Raw genomic sequence first — 25,943 nt, 5'->3', positions numbered from 1 at the left:
TGCTCTACTTTTTACGTAATAATTCATTATTGAAAGGTGCTTTTTATAAGGCTATAACCTTTCTTTTGCTGTGTCACAGAGAGTTAGCAGCATTTATAACAACACTTATATTTAATTTAAATAAGTTGGTGTTTGAAATAGATAACACTTTCATTTTGGAAAGTTAATGATATGGTAAAATATATTCAGAGTAGCCTTTACCTATTATGTAAAGTTTTTTAAAGAAACCAAATGTTTCTATGTGTATTTATTTTGATTCCTCATTCCTTTTAGAAAAACATGAAATCTGTTATTTTAACTATTTCCTGTATGATATGGGATGTTTAAGGCAAGATAAATGTCATCTAGATAAAAGGGCTGAAGATAATTAGCCATTTCGCAGACCTGCCATCAATGATGCTATCCTTTCTTTGGAACTATTTGTCATTGTGTTTCTCATAAGGAAAAATAATGAAAAAACACATTATTGTACATGAAAACGCACATATTTCTTCACCTGCTTAAAAAAAATAGAATAATCAAGCTCTATTCTGTAAGTTCATAATTTATTTTATTGAAGGTGCATTTATATCCTGGAGGGTCACATCAACATTGTCAACGTAACAGAATTGTTTAATATTTTATAACAATTCAACCTAATAATTAGAATCCCAGATTTAGGCTCTAAAATGTTACTCAATTTCATGGCTTTCTAAAGAATGTAGTTCTCAGTATACCTACAAATAGACTAACAGTGCCTACATAGATAAGAGATTCAGTTTAATAGGGTAAAGCTATATTAAACTGACTAGGAGATAACCTATTTGTTTCTAGATAACCTATTTTTTTCTGAATAGTTTGTTTTTTTTTCTGCTTGTTTGTTCATTGTTTCCATCTCTGTTGTCTACCTAAAAAAAATCTTCCCCTAGCTGGAAATTCAGAATCCACTCTCAGTGTTCTCCATCACCTCCTTGATTTTAAAACTGTTAATCAAGCTTCACCCCATGGCATATGTTTTCTATCAGCAGTTTTAGCTGTTAAAATAAGTCTTTGATTTATTTTGAGATAATTTTTGTATGTGGTGTGAAGTAGCTATTCAGCTGTATTATTTTGCATGTGATTATCAAATTATTCTAGCACCATTGTTGAAAAGACCATTTGAATGGTATTGTCAGCCTTTTCAGAAATCAATTGGCCATAAATAGGTAGGTAGATTTCTGGACTCTCAATTTTATTCCATTGACCCAAATGTCTGCTCTTATGCCAAATGTCCCTTGTGTTTTCATTTGAATTTAGTACCAGCTTGTCAATTCTGCCAACAAAGCATCTAGGGTTTTGATAGGGTTTGCACTGACTGTGCATAGCAAATTTTTTTTCAATTTGAGTAGTATTTCCATCTTGATACTATATTAAGTCTTTCAATCCATGAACAAGAAATGTTTATTTATTTGTGTCTTCTTTAACTTCTTCCAGCAATGTTTTATAGTTTTCAGAGTATAAGTTTTGCACTTATTTTGTTAGGATTATTTGTAAATATTTTATTCTTTTTGATACTAAAATAAATGAAAATTTTCTCAATTTTGTTTTTAGATTGTTCATTACTAGTGTATAGAAATACAATCAGCTTTTGTATATTGATCCTGCAACCTTACTTAATTTATTTGTTAGTTCTAATAATTTTGTCTATATGTGTATATATGTGTCAGTATTACTTTATGCAGGTTGTGCAAAAGTAGGTTTACAATTATTTGAATGGAAAATAAGACAATAAGTAATAATAACACAAGAATAAACTCTGTGTTTCTCATACTCATAACTGTACACCTACTTTTGTCCCACCTTGTATCAGGTCATTTTTTATTTTAATTTCTTTTGGTTATTTTCCCTACCCAATTGCCTGGTTAGAACCTCTAGTATAATGTTGAATAAGTTGTGAGAGCAGACCTCCTTCTTTTTTTCTGATATTAGGAGGAAAGCTTACAGTTTTCACCATTAAGTATACTGTTAGTTATTGGTTTTTCATAGATGGGTTTTACCAGGTTGAAGAAGTTTCCTTCTATTCCTGGTTGGTTGAGTGCTTTTATCATGAAAGGATGTTGAGTTTGGGGTTGGTTTGGCCAAATGCTTCTCTGTCTATTGAGATGATCATGCGATTTTTTTGTGTGTGAGGGGGCCATTTTTCTATTAACAAGATACATTATATTGATTTCCACATCATAAACTAATTTTGCAATCTTGGTATAAATTCCAGTTGGTCATTGTGTATAATTTTCTTTTTATTTTATTTTATTTATTTTATTTTTTTATTTTTTTTATTGTTTAAAGTATTACAAAGGGTATTACATATGTGTCCCTTTTTCCCCCCCACCCTTGACAATCCCCTGGCCTTCCCTAGCCCCCAGTCTCTTATGTCCATTGGTTATGCTTACATGCATTCATACAAGTCCTTCGGTTGATCTCTTTCCCCCCTCCCTCCTGCCCCCAACCCTCCCCGGCCTTCCCACTGCAGTTTGACAATCTGTTTTTTATATGTTGTTGAATTTTGGCTGCCAGTATTTTGTTGAGGTGTTTTACATCTACATTAATAAAAATATTGTTCTGTAATCTTCTTTTCTTGTGATATCTTTATCTGCTTTGGTATTAGATTAAGCTGGCCTCATAGAATAAATTGGGAGGTATTCATTTCTAATTTTTGGAGTAGAGTGTGAAGGATTGATATTAATTATTTAAGTATTGGCTAGAATTTACTATTGAATGCCATCTGGACATGGGCTTTTCTTTGTAAAGAGTTTTTTTTAATTACTAATTCCATCTCTTTACTTGTTAAAAGTCTATTTAGATTTTCCATGTACTCTTGATTTAGCTTGTGTCTTGAGTTAGTTTGTGTCTTTAAAAGAAAAAGGCCATTTCACCTGGGTTATCTAATTTGTTAGCATACAGTTGTTTATAGTATTCCCTTATAACGTTTTAAAATTATTTCTGCAAGATCAGTAGTGATGTCTCGTGTTTCACTACTGATTTTAGTCATTTGAATCTTTCTTATGGTCAATCTAGCTTATGATTTGTTAAGCTTGTCAGTACTTTCGAAGAAACAATATTTTGTTTTATTTATTCTATTGTGCTTTTATTCTCAGTTTATTTATTTATTTATTTACTAATTTTTATTATTTCTTTTGAGCAAATGGCATCTGTTGCTTTTCACCAGAGTAGCAGTCTGCATACTCAGAGTCACCAAGGAAAACACAGTGCCGTCAAGCACCAGATAGAACAATGCTTTACGCACAGAGAAGAAAGAGCAAAATCAGCTTTAGTATTGAGCATCAGTCTCCTATTCATGTCCCTTTTGCCAGTGGGTTTCTCTCAGCAGTCAATGCAGAACAAGTGGCCTGCATGCACCCCTCTTGTACCCCAGAATGAAGGACTCTGTCCCCTGCCTTCAGGGGACAGGTGTAGCAGTGGGGTTGGCCTAGTGCCATATGAAACACATGCTTAAGCAGAACAAAGGAACACACATCCAGTCTGAGACAGGGAAATATATTTCTGTACAGGATAATTAGTCTAACACAGGCTGTGCGAACTCTTTATCTCTTTGTAAGCAAGTGTTCCAGGCACAAAGCCTATTCTTTTGTAACTGTGTATGCATATGGGGAGGGGGAGTCTGTGGAGGTCAAAAGACTGCCTGGCACATAACTGCGTTTCTCAACAATTTTCTTCATTCCATGCTTTGGTTTTAGCTTGCTCTTCTTTTTCTAATTTCTTAGGGTGTAAGGTTATTGATTGGAAATCTTTCTTTTTTTTAATATAGGCAATTACAGTTCTAACTTTGCCTCTAAAAATTGTATCCCATAAGTTTTGATTTGTTGTGTTTTGGTTTCATTCATTTTTAAATACTTTCTAATCTTTTTTTGCAAATTGTTTTGTGACCCATTGGCTATTCTGTGTTGTCTAATTTTCACATATTTGTGCTTTCCCCAAATTTCTGTAACTGCCTTCCATGTTTAGTCTATTGATTCAGCCCAGCATTTGCAAACATACCAATGGTTTTTAAATTATATGTTATATTTTAAAAATTGACTCACTGAAAAATCAACTAATATGACTGGCCATACAATTAAGGTGATGACATTAAATCTGTTCATGTGAAAGAACATGCAACCGGTGCTAAGGTCGCATAGATTCGCTGTTTTCATAATCAAACAGTTGCTCAAAGTCATGGACAGTCAAGAGAGAAGAAAGAGAGGTCTGCCAGTCTTATTTTCACTGCACTTGCCTTCTTGCTTTTCATCCATGCCCTCTTCTTGCCTCGAGCCTCTTGGGAATGTCAGTGGAATGAAGGGTTCTCCTCTGAGCCTTTGTGTGTGCCTATGTTCCCGCTGCCTTCACTGAGTGTCGCATATGTCCAAATCCAGTGTCTTCTTTTACTGAAAATTCATCAAAATATCTTTCTTACTTATGTGTTCTCATTGCTATTAATGAATTTATTTCCTTTTATAGATCTTCATTAAAACAAGATTTGGAGGCGCTTACAAAAGTACTCACGTTATCATCTTGATATAAAATATTTATATCTTTGAACATTCAGGAAATTGCCTAAAAACTTTATTTGGATTCTTAATTTTGAGCTAATTGGGGTTTAATATTGGCTAACAGTCCATTACTACACCCTTAAAAACAAAGGCATTGGTAGAAAAGGTAAAAATGTTTGCTTCTCTGACAAGTATAAACATTTAAGAATTTGAGATTTGGCACAAGTACGCACAGCAGGTTAGTCATGGCTTATTTGGAAAAGCAAAGCATGGATTAAGGCAGTGGTCGGCAAACTCATTAGTTAACAGAGCCAAATATCAACAGTACAATGATTGAAATTTCTTTTGAGAGCCAAATTTTTTAAACTTAAACTATATAGTTAGGTACATTGTTATTAACTTAATTAGGGTACTCCTAAGGCTTAGGAAGAGCCACACTCAAGGGGCCAAAGAGCCGCATGTGGCTCGCGAGCCGCAGTTTGCCGACCATGGGTAAGGCATTAGAAAATATATATTCAGAAACCTCTTTTAAGAGTTATACATCTAAGTACTAGAAGAAGCAATTTAAAAAACTAATTTATTTTCACATAATTTTTTTTCTCTATTTTGTATTGTTCTCTAGTTAAACTTTAAGTTAATGTCAGCATTCTCCACTTCACCCTCCCACACACGCCTTCTCCCAAGTAGTAGTCCTTCTGGGGTCTGGTAGGAAAATAACGTGGGAAGAAAGAGTTCCCACGAAGCAGTATCAACCTTATAGCTTTTCACCTCCCAGAATGAGCCTTTTGAAATATTATCACAGGCATAAGGAGCATGGAGGTTTTGATGTTTTTTTGGAGTTTCCTATCCAATGTGCTCTAACAGGGCTTATTGGACTCATGCAGTTCCAACATCTTATTGCCAAACATGCAGTTAGGTTCACGTGGCATCACCAAGGTCAACAGATCTATGGATCAGAAAAGGGTATAAAAGTGAGTGAAAATAAGGAAAGTGGGAACAAACTAGTATTTGACCTTCTAAAATCCCTAAACTCAAAAGGAAGACAGAATTTTCACTTAGAGGCCTCTGTTCTTACGTAAGGAAATGGAGGGTGTTAGAGAGCTAAGTGCCTACATTGTTATAAGGAATGAGGCCAATAGACTCAGTGAAATTCACAACTTTGAAGTGGGTAAGTTAAGTTCATCCAAATAGTATATGTTTATAATATCCTCTCTTTGAAAACTACCTAACGGAGACTGGTAGGACCTCAGGTCCTTTAAATGTTTTTAAAATTAATCATAATATAATGATAATTTTGGAAAATTACCCAGTTTCACCAAGTTATGGCCCATTCCACATTAGGCCAGATCAGATATTTCTGTGCCTGCACTAGCACATGCCCAGCTCCAGCGTGAATGGCCCTTTTATCACTTAATGGTACCCAAAAAGTACAGAAAATTATATGAAAAGTTTGGTTTTGTACATTAAACACATCATCTCTAATTAAAGAAAACACAACTTAGTTTTATTACTTGAAAAAAACTTTCCCAACTACTCATGAGTGAGATAATATTAGTAGTTTTATCTTGGAACATGTGGTGAATAATTTGGAGAAGGAAACCTAAAGAATGACCGGACTGCTATATTTTAAATATAACAACAACATTTAAAGTTTTAATTGCTGTCTCACAAACATTATTTTATTCAATCCCAACAACATCATAAATAGGTAAGTCAGAATGGCATAATGGCTAAGATCTTGGTTTTGGAGTCAGAGAGACGGGGGTTTAAATCTAAGCTCCACATTTGATAATAGCTTTGTTTTCTTGGACAGCTTACTTAAGTCTAATATTCTGTATGCAAAGTGAAGTGATTAATAATATTTACCTCATAAGATTGTTTGAGAATGGAGTATATGGGTGTGACAATTTAATTACAACTTAACATATTTTAACTCATCATCACCATCATCATCTACTTCTTCTTTATCATCATCTTAATTATTTTCATCATTTCAGAGATCAAGAAATTAAGCCTGAAAGTACACATAAATAAGTAGTATGAACCACAACTAGAAACCAGTTTCTCTCTTTTCTTTGACAAAGTTTTCTTTTTAAATATATAAGTTTTTATCATGCAGTAGATCCTATTAAATGGATTCTAGGGCTATAATAAGTTAAATTTAACTAAGAGAAATTGCATTTAGATATTAGTTGGCATTTTTATATGCTTCAATGAGCTTTGAAAGCATCGTTCTTTCAGTTAAATTTTAAGAAAAGATATAGAAATAGCCTTCCCTGTACAAGTATTTATACACTGGGAGACAAATAGCTGGACCAAATTTTCTGTTAAGATTAATTTTGGTTTTCTAATTCAGTGAGCTATTTACTGTGAATAGATGTTCCAAGGAAACCTAGGTTTATTCTCCAGTTCGGATAGGTAATAGTTGTAGTTGATTTTAATTATCTTATGTAAGCATTTCTTTTCTTAATCTAGTTTGGAAATGTTTCCAATAAGCAATCATTTTAGTATTCCAGGAATCCTACATTTCTACAGCCATTTTAGTTTTCCATTGCTACATAACAAATTACCACATCTTAGTGTCTTAAAAAAACAACAACTATGTATTATCTTACATAAATTACCTTATATAAGTCCTGTAAGTCAGAAGTCTGACCAGATGGGCCTGGATACACTGCTCAGACTTAAGCTGTCAGCTGGCTGCATTTTCATCTGGAGAATGGGGTCCTTTACTAAGATCATTTCTCTTGTTGGATAATTCAGTTCCACGTAAGTATAGGACTGATGTCCCCATTTTCTGGCTCATTTTATCCCTCTAAGGTGATCCTTTGTCTCTTCCATCAGTGCACCAAGTAATTCCGGTCCCCCCTTAAGACTTTCCTTTATTCCTGATTGCACTCTGATACATGATGGTCTTCTCTTCCTAATTACATTATAACTCATTTCCCTAATTATGTGTCAACATATTCAAGAGTAGATATATTTGTGTCATATTTCTGTGCTGATATATTGTTGTCCCTCAAATATGCATGCTAACTACTTTCTCTTAATGAGGAAATGATTAAGTCAAAGTCAAAATTTGTTACCGAGAAATACATGCTATAAAACAGAATGGCTTGAAATGGCTGTTCTTCATTGATACAGCATACCAAAAATTGAAACATTAAATACCTTTGTCTGATATATTTGGGTAAACTCTAATAAAACTGTCAATTACTTGGTTAATCACAGCCAAATATTTTTAGATCGAATTACTCAGTTCCCTCAATTTTCTCTTCCTCTTTACTGAGGATCCTGGGAGCAGAACACAAATTAGTCCCATATCTGAGTTTACAGAGGAAATATCTGTAACTATATTTATATTAAATTTTGCAATTTTCAGAGGAGTTTTATGTTGAAGAAGAAAGTATCCTCAACAATGATTCATTTTCAAAATTATTCAATAAAATTTCTATGTAGCACTTGGAATTTGGGGGGCATGAATTTATTCTTGAAATTGTCTTTCTCTCCCTTCTATAATATTGTTTTCTTCTGGATCTCTCATATATTTCTGGTCTTATTAGTCTTCATCTTTCTCTGGGTACATGATAGAAAGAGGTGATCTTCAGGATTCTGCCCTTGATTTTTTCCTATCCATTCTTTTTAATATTTATTTTTAACTGAAAAATTGTATTTATCCTATGACTCTAACTATTATGTCTGTTTGAATGAATCAAAATTCAGGACCTGACCTTTCTTTGGCCCAGATTCCTATCTCCAGCTGACTGTTGTTCATTCCTGTATATATGCTCCTACTAGCCCTTTAAACTCAACAGTGTGTCCAAATGAGACTTTCATCTCTGCCTTCTTTCATATTTCTCACTTCAGTTAATGGCTTCACAATCCTTTTCATCAAACAAACTAGAAACTTCGAAAACTTCGCCATTCTTCCCTTATGCTTCATTATCCATCCACTAATATTTCCATATTTCACTTCAAATTTGTCTTTTGCCTGCAATATCCTTTCCATTGTAGAAATCTATCCATATTTTAGGTCTAATTTAATTAAACCTCCCAGCTACCCTTCATACCTGATAAAAATGAATCAGGTAGTCTTGGAAAAAGCCAGAGCTTTATGGTTTTTACTTGTGATTATTTTTTATGTACTGCCATTCTTCTACTAGCAACACGTTTCCTTAAGGGCAGAGATTATTCCTGTCTTTTCAATTTAGCTCTGTGCCTTTGGCACAGTAGATGCAAACAAATGTTTCTTGAATTCTCTGTGCCCTTGCATGCATTACAATGTAACTTTCTCAAAAAGCAATACTATTTCCCAAACTTATACATTACTTGAAACAGCATTTTTTATCAAGGAGCTTTCTAAGTTCTTGAGGAAATTACACATTTAATACAGCTTCAAAATTCTCCACTAGGTTGACCAAACAAGGCTGATGATCTGTCTTTAAAATGCCAATAAGTGGCCCGGCCCGAGTGACTCATTGGTTGAGTGTCTACCTATGAACCAGGAGGTCACAGCTCAATTCCTGGTCAGGGCACCTGCCCGGGTTGTGGACTCAGTCCCCAGTGTTGGGTGTGCAGGAGGCAGCCAATCAATGATTTCTTTCATCATTATTGTTTCTACCTCTCTCTCTCCCTCTCCCTGCCTCTCTGAATAAATAAAAATATATTTTTAAAATGCCAATAAGCAATTCTTAATCAAATCAAAGTTATTAGTTGGTCCTCTGATCACTAGTACACCATGCTCATCTCCTATTTTTGAGTGAGATATTGTTTTTTCAACAGTTTGTCCTGAATTCTTCTTAAATAAACAAAAAAAAATCTTCATGAATACCCAACAGAAACTAAATATATAGCTGCAGTAGGAAAGCCTTAGATGCTTTAAAAAATATTTTCCCTTTGAATTCAAGAATGAAGTGTATTTTTTATGAATCTGAATACTAATGCTTGATCTTCCATTGTGACATGACATTATTTCCATAAGTATTTTTTACAACTTTACGGAATTTTTTTTGTTCTTCTTGTCTATTTCATGGTCTTCTTTCATAAAAGTATTTTGTGTTTATAACACCTACTTTCCTAGAAATTATATCATGAGCCGAATGTCATTGAAAATATTTCTTTTTTTTTTTTTACCAGTTTTTATTTTGTTTATGGTATTTTTTATTATTATTTTATTGCTTAAAGTATTACAAAGGGTATTACATATGTGTCCTTTTTTTTCCCCCGCCCTTGACATCCCCTGGCCTCTCCTACCCCCCCAGTGTCCATTGGTTATGCTTATATGCATGCATACAAGTCCTTCGGTTGATCTCTTACCCCCCTTCCTCCTGCCCCCCAACCCTCCCTGGCCTTCCCGCTGCAGTTTGACAATCTGTTTGAGGCAGCTCTGCCTCTGTATCTATTATTGTTCATAAGTTTATAATGGTCTCTATTATCCATGAATGAGTGAGATCATGTGGTATTTTTCCTTCATTGACTGGCTTATTTCACCTCTTTCCAGGGGTGCTTGTGGAGAGTTCTGAAAGCATCCTTCCCAATGGACAGGCTCCTATTGACATCTGTTCAAGAGATGTTTGAGATGCTATTCAAAATAAATTCATGGCCTTGGTTTTCACTTATGTAAGCATCTTGACTTCAATAAAGTCACAAAATTTTACTTGAACATTTATTTTTAACCTAGCATGCAAATTCATCCTATTTCTTAGAAATCAAATAAGACATACTTTTGTCCTGCTCACTCCTACTTAAGGAGATCCTGGTTTTTCTTATTTCTTTTAAAAGCAATTTTGACAACAGGAAAAAGATGAAGCTTGGGACATTTAGTTTAAAATTTCTACTTTGCATTTTTACAAGTCAAAAGTATGTTTGGGGTATCACCGCTGTCATTCCATTTTCCTTAAAAAATAATGGTTATACTGCTTCCTGGCATTATCTGTAGTTAATGGGCATTTACCTAAAGCTCTATCTTTATTACCACTTTCAATACTGAATTTGTGCTAATATTGTATACCCAAGGTAAAAATGAGTAGAATATGTCTTATATGTTTTATTCTACTGAATTGGTGAATGATTTAGTATATACAAGGCAATTTTCACCAGGAAGAAAAATTGGCCTGGGGAGTTTGCTGAGACACACAGGATTAATATGCCCATTACGTCCATCTGATCTAATTTTGCACTGCCTGGGCCTCTTTCTTGGAGTCTCTGGAAACACTGGAGGGAAGTGTCATCAATTGCAGTAGTATCTGTGCTTGGTCAAGAGTAAAGGGATGAGTATTATCTACTCCAGGTTAAATTAATTCATTTATTCATTGAACTGATATTTAAGTAACAGTGATGTGCCAGTCATTAGTAATCAGTAATAAATGACACAGCCTCTATCCTGAGAATCTTGCAGTCTACTAAATAGTATTTTTCATAAACCATGTTTTACTCCGTGCCTAAAACTATGAAACAAAAAGAAAAGAGAAAAAAAAAAAAAAAGCTTTCTCCTGACCAAAACAAACTATGTTCTACATCACTTAGCTATTTTTCAGTACCTCTGGGTAAACTAACATTACTCACACAGAAGAATTCCAGCAACTAAAAAATATATGGTTATTTCACTTGCCACCTCTATTAGAAAAATTGTTGCTGCCCAGGATCCCACACAAGGATGCAGTGGTTGAGCACTGAAGAACTCCAAAGGTCATTGTTTACATAGATTAGGATGTCAGGACACTGTTGACCTAAATTACAAACTTCAAGGCCAAATACCCTGACCCAGAGGTGACTTTTCAGCCTCTTCTTTCATGGCCTTTCAGGAACCGGAGTTACCAAGTTGTTTCTTCATTTCAGTTTCTTCAGTGCTTTCTGAGCTCCTGCTGTGTTCAGGGCACTTCTCTTCGTGGGTAATAGAGAGATATAAAGATAAATAACACATAAATGCACCCTTTAATGGACAACATTAGGGTCTAATCATTTATTTTACAGACTCCACATCCCAGTGGAGCCACAAACAAGATTAGTTAATAACTGCATCTCCTTTCTCAGGGATCCCATCTTAACAAATGTGTTCGGGTTGGCCAAGAACTGGCAGTGGCATTTACTTAAAAGCCATATGGAGAATCCGTGCTCGTTCACTAGGTCACTTAGCAAAAATTACTTTTGTCTTCCCTTAGTGCTTCCCCATCTCAAGAGTAGGAGACCAGAAAGACACTAAGCCATTTCCTTATTCTCTGTCCTCAGCAAGGTTATGCTGCTGAATAAACTCACATATTTCACAACAAACTGGCTTGAGGACTCGAATGGTGATTGTTTCTCTTGCAGAGTTGCAGTGGCAACATTATAATTAAAACAAGCAAAATGAAAAGGGTTGGCATTCTCCCATGGCCATCTGTGACTTCTGTGTGCTGGTACTTAGAGTCCAAAGGGGAACTGGATGTTTGCAATGAAAATGAAAGAAAGCATTTTTCTTCTTATGCCTGTTATATTTTCCCCTCTAAAAAACATGGTTAGAAATTATGGTATTAAATAATTTTAAATACCATTGCCGTAACCCATTCATGTATTATATTTAGCACTTGAAATATGAGAATATATAAGTTAATTATAAAATTAAGCCTGCTATCTTGATTCATGCACTCTTTTATTATAGTGCTAACCTGAAACCTTCCATTTTTAATAATATTTGCAGATTTTGATTTTACTATGAGAAATTATGATACATGATCTGACTTGTTTTGATTGTTCCAACATTTTAACACAAGTATTTTTAAAAGAAGTAAAAGTGATTTTTCCCCTTGTAGATGATACAATAACTGTGTAGCATGATCAGAAAGGAATATGAGATTCATCACTGGAATAGAATATTATAAATAATTTAGAGCATGAATAATAGCTAATATATTAAAACACATAAAAGCATATTATATCGAATCACTTATAATTGCTACTTTTAGTAGGGTAAAAGGTGGTCAGATTTTGGCAATTTTGTTTGACTCAGCTCATAATATATTAGTTAGGAGAGTCTGCGCATTCCTGGTTTAATCAAAATGAAAGTGTGTAATAGTTAGCCCTGTGAGTTGGCGCTTAAAACCTAATGCCAGTTCTTCTCTCCCTTGATTTAATGTCTGCTTTCAGGCAATTTGACTATGCCATAAGTCTATCTTAAAGTGGTTATGAATGGAAGAAGGAAAACAGTAGTAACTAATTTAGTTACTTAGAGTTAAGTATTTTTGAAAATCCAGAAGTTAGGTTAGAATGACTCAGACTATGAAATAAGCCACGTTTGGGGGGATTATCTACATTTACTTACATGGATGACTCTGTCTCTGGTGACCATATAAAATAAATATTTGAAGAGGCTATTAAATGCCTATGTTTCCAAATGAGATCAAGATGATATTAAATTTTTGAGAATATCTGCAGATTTTCAGCTGAAGAAGGAAAGTGGTTTACCACAGGACAAGTCCTCCTCAGAGTCAGTAGATCTAAGTTCTCACTGAAGTTCAGTCACTGGCTGTCTGTGTGACACAAGCCAGTCCCCTAACCTGTCAGGAAGCATTTTGCTTGTTCACTTGACCGGCAACTCCTGGTGCACATATACATTCACACTTGCTTAGCAGCCGCTTCATGGCATCCAGGAGCCCTCCCAGAGGTCAGAAGCCATTGGCTCAGAAAAGCTCTGTTAGCCCTTCTTGTCTCAAGTTCTAATTCTTATTCATCTAAGAGGAATTAGCAACAATTGAGGAAAAGCAAACAAATTAGAATTTGAAAACATGAAAGTGAGATTCACCACTCAAGCTGATGATTATTTATGAGTTCTTTCTATTTGGTGGCCATCAACCAGTCAGTGATATTGATGAGCCAGGATGTCCTGCTGGTGCTGGCTGCAGCCTGAAGGGAAATAATCCAGATAATTGCTTAATTAGATGATTCTTAAAGAGAGAAGCTGGAACTCCCCAAGAAGCATGGTCCAGAGTAAGCATCTTTTCAACCATATTGCTTCAGTAAAACCGAAGGATGTTGTATGGATGGCCAGCCTCCCTCAGGTTCCATGTCTGCTGCCATGGACATATTCCTTTTAGCTCTTCCCTGGCAGTGGGTGTCAGCGTCTGTCAGTTTTCATTTTCACTGTTAAGTATTCCGGATGATAATTTTCCAAGGAAAATAAATGAACTCTTAGCTTCAAACATTGGAACAGGAGGGTCCTAGCAGGTGTTTCCTATGAGAGGCCATGTGGACAATGGTTAGGATAGACCGTCATGAGTGAGCCTGGGTTTGAATCATCTTATGTCACTTCTATCTGATATTTTACATAACGTACAAAGTCTGTAACCCTAGTTGGGTTATTTGAATTTTCCGTAACTCAGTTTGAGCAATTGTAAATCGAGGGTGGTGATAACAGGGTTGTGGTAAGGATTGTATGAGTTAATTTGCGTAAAGTACTTATGCCATTGCTGTGCACATTGTAAGTGGCATATTGCTGTAATTGCAATTTGCTATTATTACGGTCCTTTTTTTCACATAAAAGTTATTATTTTTTTTTTTTGGTAAATCCTAACTGGGTCTTTTAAACTGGTGTTGTGACTGAATTATCATAGCATGGTAAAAATATAACAAAATAAGCAGTGGCTCAGAAATCAAACCACATGCAACACATTTATTTTTTCAGCCAAATCTAGCCAAAGCACTGAATATAATTTTGGAGCGCTAATGATCAATTAATGTATTTTGGTTCCCCTATTCATTTTCTTTTTTCTGTTCTCTGGAGTCTTTATTTTTAGGGCTCTTTCTGTGAGCTGTATGTATGCATATTTAATAATTGCCATTTTTATTCTCTTTATAGTATTAAATATTAAATGTCAGACAGAATACCTCCTTTAATTTCCCTTTGGAGTAATAAAATATTACCAGTAACTTTTTCTTGCGATCTATGGCAATACTCTTTGTCAAAACAGAAGTACTTAATAAAGTCAGGAATACACCTATGTAAAGCTCTTAGAATATTACATATTGGAGTAAATGAAATATATCAAAGCAAACATCTGAGAGGTGAATTGATACAGATTTGGTCTTAGGAAGCTCTCATACAACAGTCATTATGAGAAACTCCAATTGCCAAAAAAATGTTTTAACGATTAATTTTAGTGATTTCATTCACAATGAGATTATCAACATGAATAAGAACAATTTATTTTAAAAATCTTATAACAGATGAAGTTTCTGATTGCTCAGCAGACACTTATTCCAAACTCACAGATTTTGACATCTAAAAACGTTGCTCTGAATATTTCATTTTACAGCATCAATTTACATATGTAGACCAATGAAGTAACATTAGACTATGAATTCCTATATAATCAGCTTTCCTCACAAAAGGAGCTTCCAGGTATCTCTTAGGGAAAGTGCAGGGGAAGATATTAAAAATACTAACCTGTAGACCACAGACTCTGAGCAAGATAAAGGGCACTGCCCGCAGAGCTGGAGCCAGGTGCTGGAGCATCCTGTCTCCTGGGCTTCACACCTTGGTGCTGAGTATCAGGGAGGTGAAGGGCTTCATGAAGGAGGCTGGGGACACAAGGAAGGATGAGCTCCTGGGAACTGGGACCCTAACTATTTACCAGCCTCTTCAGCCATGCAGTGCAGCCTAAGGAACTATATCTATTCACAGCATCCTGTGGAACATCATTTGAAAAGCTAAGCATGGTGAGGAAATACCCTTATTACCAAAAGGAGCTTTGAAGAATAGTCAATATTTATCTTTCCTTCATGGAGGTTGTTATATTCCTTGTTGACAAGAGAAATTGTAGTAATTTGATTAAAGTTTCTCAAACTCAAAAAAACCCCAAAACACAGGTTGAATTAACCTAGAGAAAAATTTGTTTAAAATCACATTTTTCTTATATTTCACTATATAATATTTGCAATGTTTTTCTGTTGAATTGTAGAAATAATTTTTATAATTATTTAATCCATTTGAATTTCTGGAAATAATCAAAGGTATTCTAAACGGTAGTAGAGATGATCTGTAATTTACATTTTGGAGATTATGAGTCAAATTATTTTGAGTTTATAATTTTAATAATATTAATGAATTTTTATTATAAATTTTTGTTTTTCAAAAATAAAATAATATATATTTTTTATCTCTGGTGATAATCTAAGAAGGTATTTGTTATATCCATTATGTCAAAATTCAAAATTTATGCTAATAACTTGTTCCAAATAAGATGTTTTGAAGACAAATTCCAAAATTTTGTTTTAGAAATTTGTATTTTATTCAATTCAAAAGAGAAATCTAGGATAATTTACATCATTGTTTTTGGAATATCAATTATAAAAAATTGGAGGGCAAAAACAGTTTGTTAATTTCCAAAATGGATAAGTATTCATCTAAGGTATAATTCCATATTTATATATTTTTTTCATTATTTTCTTTCTTTTATTATTTCTTTAGATATATATTTCTTAAAACTACTTTTCTCTTTTATTTTCCTCTTTACGGTTCAAAACAATATTGCGGTATCAATATAGCTCTGAAAGAACTGCTTTGTGGACAGTTCTCTGGCAGACTAAATCCGTATTTTAGATTTACTTTGAATGATAATATTAAAGACTAATTTAAGTGTCCTATATAATAAAAACCTAATATGCTAAGTGTTCTACTGTTCAACATTTGGCCAATTGCTATGACACACACTGACCATCAGTTGGTATGTAGAGGCAGACACTTCGACCGGTAGGTTAGCTTGCTGCTGGGGTCCGGCCTATCGGGACTGGGCAAGACAGGCTGGACACGCCCTGGAGTCCTCCCGCCGTCCCTCCCTGGGCCGGATCGTGTACCGGTGGGGTCCCTTGGCCTGGCCTGAGCTCTCTCGCAATCTGGGACCCCTCAGGGGATGTCAGAGAGCCGGTTTCACCCGATTCCCTGCAGGCCAGGCCAAGGGACCCCACCAGTGCACGCATGCACCCGGCGTCTAGTTTTTTAATAAAGAGCTAATTGATAATTATTACAATTTTAAAAAATGTTCATTGACTTTTATCTGCATATAATTATGAAAGATTTTATGGGAGCTACAAAGATATATGAGAAAAATCTCAGGCCCCTAGTATCTTATAATAAGCAATGGGCAATCAGACATGATGTGACCTACATAGATCACTAGGCCACAAGCTATCTATGTCATCAGACCTATGAGGAGAAGTTGGCATGTAGAGGTGGTTTCTCTATAGAGCTCATCAGGCTATTAGGAGAATGCTGGGAGGTCTAACTATCTCTCTCTTTTTGTTAAAAGCTAATAAAGTCCAAGGACTCCCTCACCCATTTACCATCTGTCTATGCTCTTCCATAGACATGTTCACTCCCCTCAGTAAAGGATGTACATGCAGTGAGAATGTACACACCAATGTCCTCTTTGCCACACATTGCACTAACCAAGGTCATTTGTAATATTTTTGTTGTTAATTTCTTGCTCTGTAATCATTATCTTAATTTCCTTAAGGGAAACGCTTTGAGGAGATGCTATCATATCTTTTTTCTAATTGAGAGACAGCACTTAATTTACTTCTTTTTTCATCTTTCTTTTGGTGAATGTGCCTTAGGGTAGGTACTTGGCCAGGGGTAGTAGACATTTAACATACTAGCACAGATAACATGCACTCTCCACTGTCTGTGTGTTATTATGTCTGATGTTCTTTAACAAGTGTCTTGTTCCCTGCAGGACGGTTCTGTTCACTCTGACTTCTGTGGTTGTACTCGTCATTACAACTGACTGGATCAGCTGGGACAAGTTGAATCGGGGATTTTTGCCTAGTGATGAAGTTTCCAGAGCTTTCCTGGCTTCTTTCATCTTGGTCTTTGACCTCCTGATTGTCATGCAGGTAAGTGTCTTTGTGTTTCCCTCTTCTCATGGAAGCTGTGCTGCGCTTTGTTCTCAGTCTAGCAAACAAACACTATGCAGGGAAAGGCTCCATAAAGCTAGAGGAGGGCATCCTTCACAGTTGCTATTAATGGGGCCTCCTCTGATCATATTTGCAGCAATTTTACCAGGATAAGCAATTAGGTTTTTATGAGAGGGGCACCAAAAATTCATTGAATGAGCATTGCAAAGTGGGCCCCTAGAAACCATACAGCATGGTGGTGTTTCCTGCCAAGGCTTCAGGGGAAACAAAGCAAAGCAAAACAAACAAAACACAAAAGACCCCCTGTCATTCAGTAAATGGAAAGCTGCAGAGATGAGGATGATATAGAGCCAGCAAAACGGGAATAAGCAATTGCCAAAGCAACTCAGGGTTTATAGCAGTTGAAATGGAATGATATAAAAATGCTCTTTCGGTTATGGAAATGATCACTTTCTTTCTGGATTCAACAGAGGTCCTTCCATTTTTATGTAAACAATATTTCTGCCCTGCTTAGCAACAGACTGTCTGTACAATAGCATCCTGCTAACCAGTGCTGCTCATGTAATCTTCCAGTGTTAATGCTTTAGGATCTTAGGAGTGTCCTTTGAATGGGACAAAAAGAGACATTAACTATTTCTTGGCATTTTATCTTGTTCATTAAATGTCCGTCCATTTACTAGACATTTTTGTGTTGCTTTCATAAGGTAATTTTGTTTTTTTTCTCCCCAAGGCATTATGTTATTAGAACAAAGGCTCCATTGCTGAAGGGAAAGTATAGTCCTTTGTGTTCTAAATTTATGTGAGATTTCACAGGATAGCAGATTGGTTTTCTCATTTCTAGAGGTAAAAAGAGACCATTTTAAGAAATATTCTGTAGTGTTTAAATAGAGAAAGAGGAGAAAAACAATCTATTTTTTTATATAATGTAGCTCAAACATTAGGTTCAACATGGTACCTATTTTAACGGATGCTAATTTAAAAACATCATTGCTTTAAAAATTATTTGAAGATATAAAATTAAATTCTTTGTTGCACCTAAAAATTGATGTATTTATCATTTCTTCCACATAGTGGACACAGCCCTGGGTTTTGAGTGAGAAAGTATTGGTGGGTCCCATATCTGCCTCTCCTTACTGTAGAACTTCCTCTGGATGCTTGTAAGACTGAATTTATCGTACTTATGCAATGATGTATAATACATTGCTTGTTTAAAGGCTATTTTTTCTCTTTCCATGTAATACTCCTAATAGACTTCCTTAAGTGAAATATCTGCTTTGGCCAAGTGGCCCACTTGTACCTCTTTGAATCCATCTTAGAGTCAAAGGTATAAGTAGACAAGTGCATCACTGTCTTTTGAATTTGTTCAAACATGTATTTGTGAAAGCAAAAGTTTTCTGATTTCCTACTACCATCCACTACCTCTACCTTATTTAAATAGTTTAAATTATTCTTCGTCTAGTTCACTAAAAGCAGGGACTTGAAGTGGGAAAAACATTACAATGTACAGATATTATCACTCACTCAAAAATTACCTAAAGGAGATAGGTGGAAGAAAGGAAGCATAGTCAGGATTTCTACAGGCGGAATCAGCAGGATTGGGCAGGGGAAAATATTCTAGATCAGTGGTTCTCAACCTCCCTAATGCCGCGACCCTTTAATACAGTTCCTCATGTTGTGGTGACCCCCAACCATAAAATTATTTTCGTTGCTACTTCATAACTGTAATTTTGCTACTGTTATGAATCATAACATAAATATCTGATATGCAGGATGTATTTTCATTGTTACAAATTGAACATAATTAAAGCATAGTGATTAATCACAAAAACAATACGTAATTATATATGTGTTTTCCGATGGTCTTAGGCGACCCCTGTGAAAGGGTCATTCGACCCCCAAAGGGGTCGCGACCCACAGGTTGAGAACCTCTGTTCTAGATGAAAGAAATGGCATGAAAATGTTTACTGACTAGTAAAGTGTTGAAGCGATCAGAGTAGCCAGAGCACCAGATGACTGAAGATAGTTTCCACTGAGGAATATATCATTTTTGCTACAAGTAACAGTAACCCTGCCAAGCTAGCTTAATCCAAGGGGGAATGAATTCCTGTGTCATAGGTTGTCCTACAGAATCAGGGGAGGGATGCATTTTGGAGACACATGAAAGCCAAGACTAACGTGTAAGAGGGAACCCAGACCTACCTTTTCTTCTCTGCCTCTCATACATTTTTATCCACCTCTGCTTTATTTTTCTCTTTCTATAAAGCAGCGTCTTCAGCTTCCCAGATCACAGATGGACACAACCAACACCTCATAGGGAGACCACTCTCTAGGTGCCTAATTCCAGATTCCTGGCACAGGATTGAACTGTGCCCATCTGTGAACTGTCTGGAAGTGAGGCAATCCTCCTCCCCCACCTCCCCACCCCAAAGAGGAGAGAGGTTGGACCTCAATAGCCAAGTTATTAGGTATCTAATACAAAGTGTAAAAATTAAGGCCCCAAAAGTAAGTTTTTTAACTCCTCTTTCTCTCCCCCGACACTGAGTCAGCTAGCCAAGCCTACTGATTCATCTTTTGCTCTTTCTCTTGTAGCTTAATCCTTCCTTCTCATTCCTCTGCCACTATTCCAGTCCTGTCTATCCTCCATATTATCTATATAAATAAAAACCTAAGCAACCCTTACAACCGAATAACCAGAATGACTGGTTGACCAGTTGCTGTGATGTGCACTGACCACCAGGGGGCAAACACTCGATGCAGGAGCTTCCCCTGATGGTCAGTGGGCTCCCACAGCAGGAGTTCCACTCAGCCAGAAGCTGGGCTCATGGCTGGTGAGTGCAGCTACAGTGGCGGTGGCAGTGGCGGTGGTAGGAGCAGCGGGGCCGGGATGAACGGCAGTGGAGCTGCGCCCGGCCCCGGTTGGGGTTCCTCCCCAGCTGCCTGCTGCTTCACCACTGCTACATCCCTCAGGGTCCCAGATTGCAAGAGGGCGCAGGCCAGGCTGAGGGACCCCACCTGTGCACAAATCCATGCACTGGGCCTCTAGTAGTAAAATAATCTACCTCTGGAACCTTCTGCCTCCAAATGTCCCGGGTCCCATATACCCTGTGCATAATATAATCTGAAATATCATGTTGTATGTGTCACTTCTTAGCCAAAAATAGTCAGAGACTCCTCATTGTCCAAGAAAGTAGTCAGTGACTCCTCATTGTGAGTGCCCTCCACAGTCTGGCCCTGGCTGTGTTTTCTCCCACGTCTCCAGTGCTCTAGCTCTACTGCTTGGCCCTTGACAACAGCACACATATTCCAGGATGTCTCTGAGCCTCTTTTTCCTCCCCAGATGAGTCTCCCTTCTACTGTGCTCATCTAGATCCTACCATTGAGGACTGTTCCAACTCTCCTTCATTGCAGCCATGTGATTACTTCCTGCTCTTAACTTCTTGGAATTTTGTACCTGGACTGCAAATCAGCATTTCCTGACCTATAGAGCAGAAGCCATCGCTTATAACTATCTATCCCAGGAGGCTCCCTAGCACATGGGCAGCAGTAGGCCCAGAGTAATAACTGCTTGATGAGGATAAAGAAGTCTCATTTCAGCACTGAGTCTCCTGTAAACCCTGTCCCCTTTGGGAGCATCATATTGTAGTTCTGGGAACTAATGCATGTGGTACGAGAGTGAGTTTAAAGAAACAGAGCCCCAGAAGGCTTCTAGATTCCGGACATTTAAAAATATACAATACAAATATCCTAACAAGACTCTAACCAACTAAACTGTGATCTAATCCATTCCATATTCACATATTGCAGACAAAGGAAAAATAGAAAAGTAGCAAAATTAGTGGAAAAAGAGCCAGTACTTTCACTAAATGTTTGTCCTCATTCAAGTTATTCAAGTGGTATAAAAGCAATTAACCCTATGCTTTTCAAATGATAGAAAAATGTAACTTATACCAAAAGATATTTTAATGTTTGGTTAAAAAAAAAATAAAAAGTAACCATAAGAATATAGTTCTATCGCTGTAAATTTTTAATTTGACCAAAACCAGCCATCTGATTCTGAATATTTGTAGTGAAAGTAGAATTATTTTTATGAGTATGTATTATAGGATTTTTCTACATTTAGTGTGAAAACTATTTGTTGTATCACATTTTTCTGAAGTCTCTAGAACTAAGGCAAAAACAGATGCCAGTTAAATATAACATGACTCATTACTAATCACCCATTATTACAGGACATAAGAAGAAAATTATAAAGAACACTTCCTCAAAGAAAGTTTTAGCTCAGATTCTATTTAATATTTATAATTATGGCATTGATGTTATTATACTGCTTCAGTTCATTAAATATTTAATTTGCAGTTATGTCCCACCCATTCATCTCCTTTGCTTGATTGAAGAACAACTATATCTAAGATATATGAATTAAAAATATAATGTGTCATAGAGTAAGCAAAGAAAACAAAGTCTTAGGCGAGAGAGAGAGAGAGAGAGAGAGAGAGAGAGAGAGAGAGAGAGAGAGAGAGAGAGAAAGAGAGATCAGAGTAGACAGACTAGTAGGAGAAAGCTTCAAAGGAGAGAGAGTAGAAGGGCAGGCAGCTAGAATTTGAAAAGGAAGGACAATGAACGAGAAAAAGTTTTTGAGCTGAGACTAGTATCATACTCTCCAAGGTAAGAACTCAGTTTTGTCCCATTAAGTTCAGAAAACATTTAGGAATTCATTCCTAGTGTGCATCACCTCAGGTGCTAGAGATAGAAGACAGGGGAAAGGAGATCAAAGACCATGACACAGTCCTCAGGAGTTTGAAGTTGCGCAGAGGAATTAATAATTTAATAGACCGAACAAGAGTAGAGAAGTAGAGACATTTTAGAAGGAATTATATATTTGGAAGAACTATTCAGGTAGAAATTAATCATTTCCACCTTTGCCACTTTTAAATTCATCTCCCCCACTGACCCAGAATCTAGTTGCTGATATCGAGGGTTCAGAAGACAGGAAGTTTCTCTTTCTAACATAAAGTGTAATCTGTGCTTTTTATTAGACAGGAACAGGGAGGAAGAGAGAAGGAAGAGAGGGAGGAGAGGTGAGGAGCCAGAAGGATAGCTTTAGGTGGGGATGATTTGAGGAGCCAGTAAAATCCTCCAGTGTGTGTGGATGGGTGGAGGTGGACAGGAGTAGACAATGGTAATGACCATAGAGACTGATGAAGTTATATCTGTTGTGAAGTTTTCAATGTTTCTTTGTCTCTTATAAATGCTTTATATAACTGAACTCTAGATATTGGGGTAGGGAAAGCATCAAGATGGCATCTGCTGAATAAAGTACCCAGAGGAAATACTTTGCAAGATCTAACTATACTATCTATGTCCATGTCTATGTCTATGTCTATACCTATTGTCATATATATATATATATATATATATATATATATATATATATATAAAATCTAATAAAAGAGAAACATGGTAATTAGCCATACCTCTGCTACCCTTCCCATTGGCTAATCAGGGTGATATGCAAATTAACTGCCAGCCAAGATGGCGGCCGGCAGCCAGGCAGCTTGAAGCGAATATGAGGCTTGCTTGCTTCATACCTACTTTTAGCAGCTGAGGCCTCAGAGCTAAAGCTGGCCCAGAATAAAAAAAAAAAAAAGAAAAAAAGGAGCGGTTGGGAGCTTCAGTCACCCGCCAGCCTGAAAACAGCCCTCAGCCCCTCACCCAGGTTGGCCAGGCACACAAGCGGGACCCCCACCCTGATCCAGGACACCTTTCAGGGCAAACCAGCCGGCCCCCACCCGTGCACCAGGCCTCTATCCTATATAGTAAAAGGGTAATATGCCTCCCGGCACCGGGATCAGCATGATAGGGGGCAGCGCCCAAACCCCCTGATCGCCCTGCGGCTCTGTGTGTGACAGGGGGCGGGGCCACAACCACCCTATCCACCCTGCTCTGTTCGTGACAGGGGAAGGCGCCCCAACCCCCTGATCAGCCATGCTCTGTGCCAGATAGGGGGGAGCTCCCCAACCCCCTGATTGGCTCTGCTCTGTGTGTGACAGGGGGAGGTGCCCCAACTCCCCTATTGGCCCTACTCTGTGAGTGACAGGGGGGAGCTCCTCAACCCCCTGATCGGCCCTGCTCTGAGCCCGACCAGGTGCTGCACCTAGGGATTGGGCCTTCCCTCTGCCACCCGGGAACAGGCCTAAGCCAGCAGGTTGTTATCTCCCGAAGGTTCCCAGACTGTGAGAGGGCCGGGCTGAAGGACCCCCCCCCCCCTTGAGTGCACAAATTTTGTGCACCGGGCCTCTAGTGTGTATATATATATATATATATATATATATATATATATATACACACACACACACACACACACACACACACACACATATATACATATACATATATGTTCTTGAAACTTTCTTCACTTTTACAAACTCTCCTCTAGAAGGCTTCTCTCATCAGGTTTGTGTGTGTGTGTGTATCTTAGATATATGTATACAAATAGATATATAATATAAAAATACATTATATATGTAATATCTTAGCTTTATGGATTTCAAGGTGATGTGAGAAGTCTTGTAGAAGAGCAGCTTTTAAAGAGAAGAAAGATTCAAGGATCATATTTTAATGAATCTTCACATTGTTGATACATTTTTTCTTTTTCTTTTTTTTTTAAAATATATTTTATTGATTTTTTACAGAGAGGAAAGGAGAGAGATAGAGAGTTAGAAACATCGATGAGCGAGAAACATCGATCAGCTGCCTCCTGCACATCTCCTACTGGGGATGTGCCCGCAACCCAGGTACATGCCCTTGACCGGAATCGAACCTGGGACCTTTCAGTCCGCAGGCCGACGCTCTATCCACTGAGCCAAACCGGTTTCGGCTGTTGATACATTTTTTCAACACTCCTTTCTCATAGTTTATCCATATACCTGCCTAATATCTTTGTACCTACCTACCTCCTATAACATGTGAGTTCCTCAGAGAGGAAATGTGTTTTTCAATTTTTTCATTTCCACAACTAGCTCGTGTTCAATGCACTGCAGTTTTACCATAAATATTTGCTGAATGAAAGAATAAAGGAAATGAACAAAGCATTATTTCAGAAAAGCCAAAAAACTTGAGATTTTTCATGATGTAAAATATTTGCCAACAGCAGGAGAATGAACCATCAGTAATATTAGATTAGGTCATTTCCACTGAATTACAATTTTACAGATATTAAATATCCAAATAAAATATGAATAAATTCTTCTGTTAAGTGTTAAAAAGGACTCTTGCTCTAGTTGAAAAGCATTTAGAGAAAGGTGATATTTTCTGAAAAGTAATTCTTAATGCACTGAAAAAATAATTATGAAAATTACATTCTACAAACATTTCACTGTGCAACATCTAAAATGTGTTTGCTTTCTGTTTTGTGCATGGTTCTCAGAAGTAGGTTGACTAGTTTAAAAAAATAGACATTATGACTCTTGGTAGAATGTACTTTAAAACCCCATTGACCTGCTTTAGTAGGGCATTGCTTCTGAGGTCTTAGCTGTAGAAAGTAAAATCAATCACTTTAGAACTTAGGGCAGAACAACAAGCATGAACCTATTTTAATTAAACAGCCATGCTGTTTAGACAAATTGGCATATATTTTCAGAATGAGTGATTCCAACTGATTTTGTTTACAGGCTACTTAGGAAAAAAAAGGTTGTTTAAATGTCTGTCCACCATTTTAACATATTCTTCAGCTTTGTGAATACCTTATATAACCTTCTTCAAAGTATTTTAAACTCCTTTCACAGTTGTTTTACATCTTCATTTTTTTTTTTTTTACTCAAGGTTTACACTCCTATTTGAAAACACGGTAATGGTAATTTCTGTCATAGGTCCCAGCAAGGGTATATAATTTAACTATTGCCTGGGTTAACCATAAATGCCTACTGTGTTTAGGTGCCTAAGACTTTGAATCTCACCATTATTTACTGTCACGATTTTGTGTATCTGACATCACTGCTGGCCCAATGGAAAGAGAGAATCTCTGTTTAAGGATAATCATAAAGGGGAGCCTCAATATATTTACTAGAAGCCCCAACGACTAGCCTCCAAACAGTAGACAGACTTACCCTGGTAAGTCATATCTGTGCAGCATGGAGGAGTCCAGCCAAGTGGACAGTCTGCAGGGTTTGCCAGAGAACACGTCTTGGCAGGTGACTCATAATAATAGGAAAATTTCACCAGAAGGGAATAGTTGAACTGGACTCATTGGGATTAACGAGCAAAAAAAAAAATTAGGAGCTAATCATGGGTACTGGAGTGACAAACACACTTGAAAATGAAACTAATAATCTGGTGAGCATATGCTACAGATCACAATTTTGAAACAGGCAATAAGTTTTATGAGGATTATTGTGAGCAAAAGAGATCACTCAAGTCTTTATGGATAATGTGGGAAGAATGTAGCTTGAAGGAATGATAAGATTTGGTTAAGCAAGTGGAAAATAGAAACATTTAAGTTTTATCCCAATTTAAATACTCTAATCCCCAAGGTATTTTTTTTAAAGAGCTGGAACA

The 25,943-nt window shown here is 36.7% G+C and overlaps 1 protein-coding gene across 4 annotated transcripts in view; it reads left to right on the top strand.

Annotated features, from left to right (window-relative positions):
- Positions 1-25,943, top strand: part of TMEM117 (transmembrane protein 117) — a 433,115-nt gene that overhangs the window by 337,012 nt on the left and 70,160 nt on the right. For all 4 annotated transcript variants that reach the window (XM_036300144.1, XM_036300143.1, XM_036300146.1 and 1 more), the window contains one exon: positions 17,210-17,369. In XM_036300144.1, coding sequence (XP_036156037.1) covers positions 17,210-17,369 — 160 coding nt within the window. The remainder of the gene's footprint in view (positions 1-17,209; positions 17,370-25,943) is intronic.

The sequence above is a fragment of the Myotis myotis genome, unplaced genomic scaffold (genome assembly GCF_014108235.1).
Source record: "Myotis myotis isolate mMyoMyo1 unplaced genomic scaffold, mMyoMyo1.p scaffold_m19_p_3, whole genome shotgun sequence".
Lineage (NCBI taxonomy): Eukaryota > Metazoa > Chordata > Mammalia > Chiroptera > Vespertilionidae > Myotis > Myotis myotis.
Note: the sequence above shows the minus strand (reverse complement) of the source record. Positions and strands in the feature narration are given on the sequence as shown.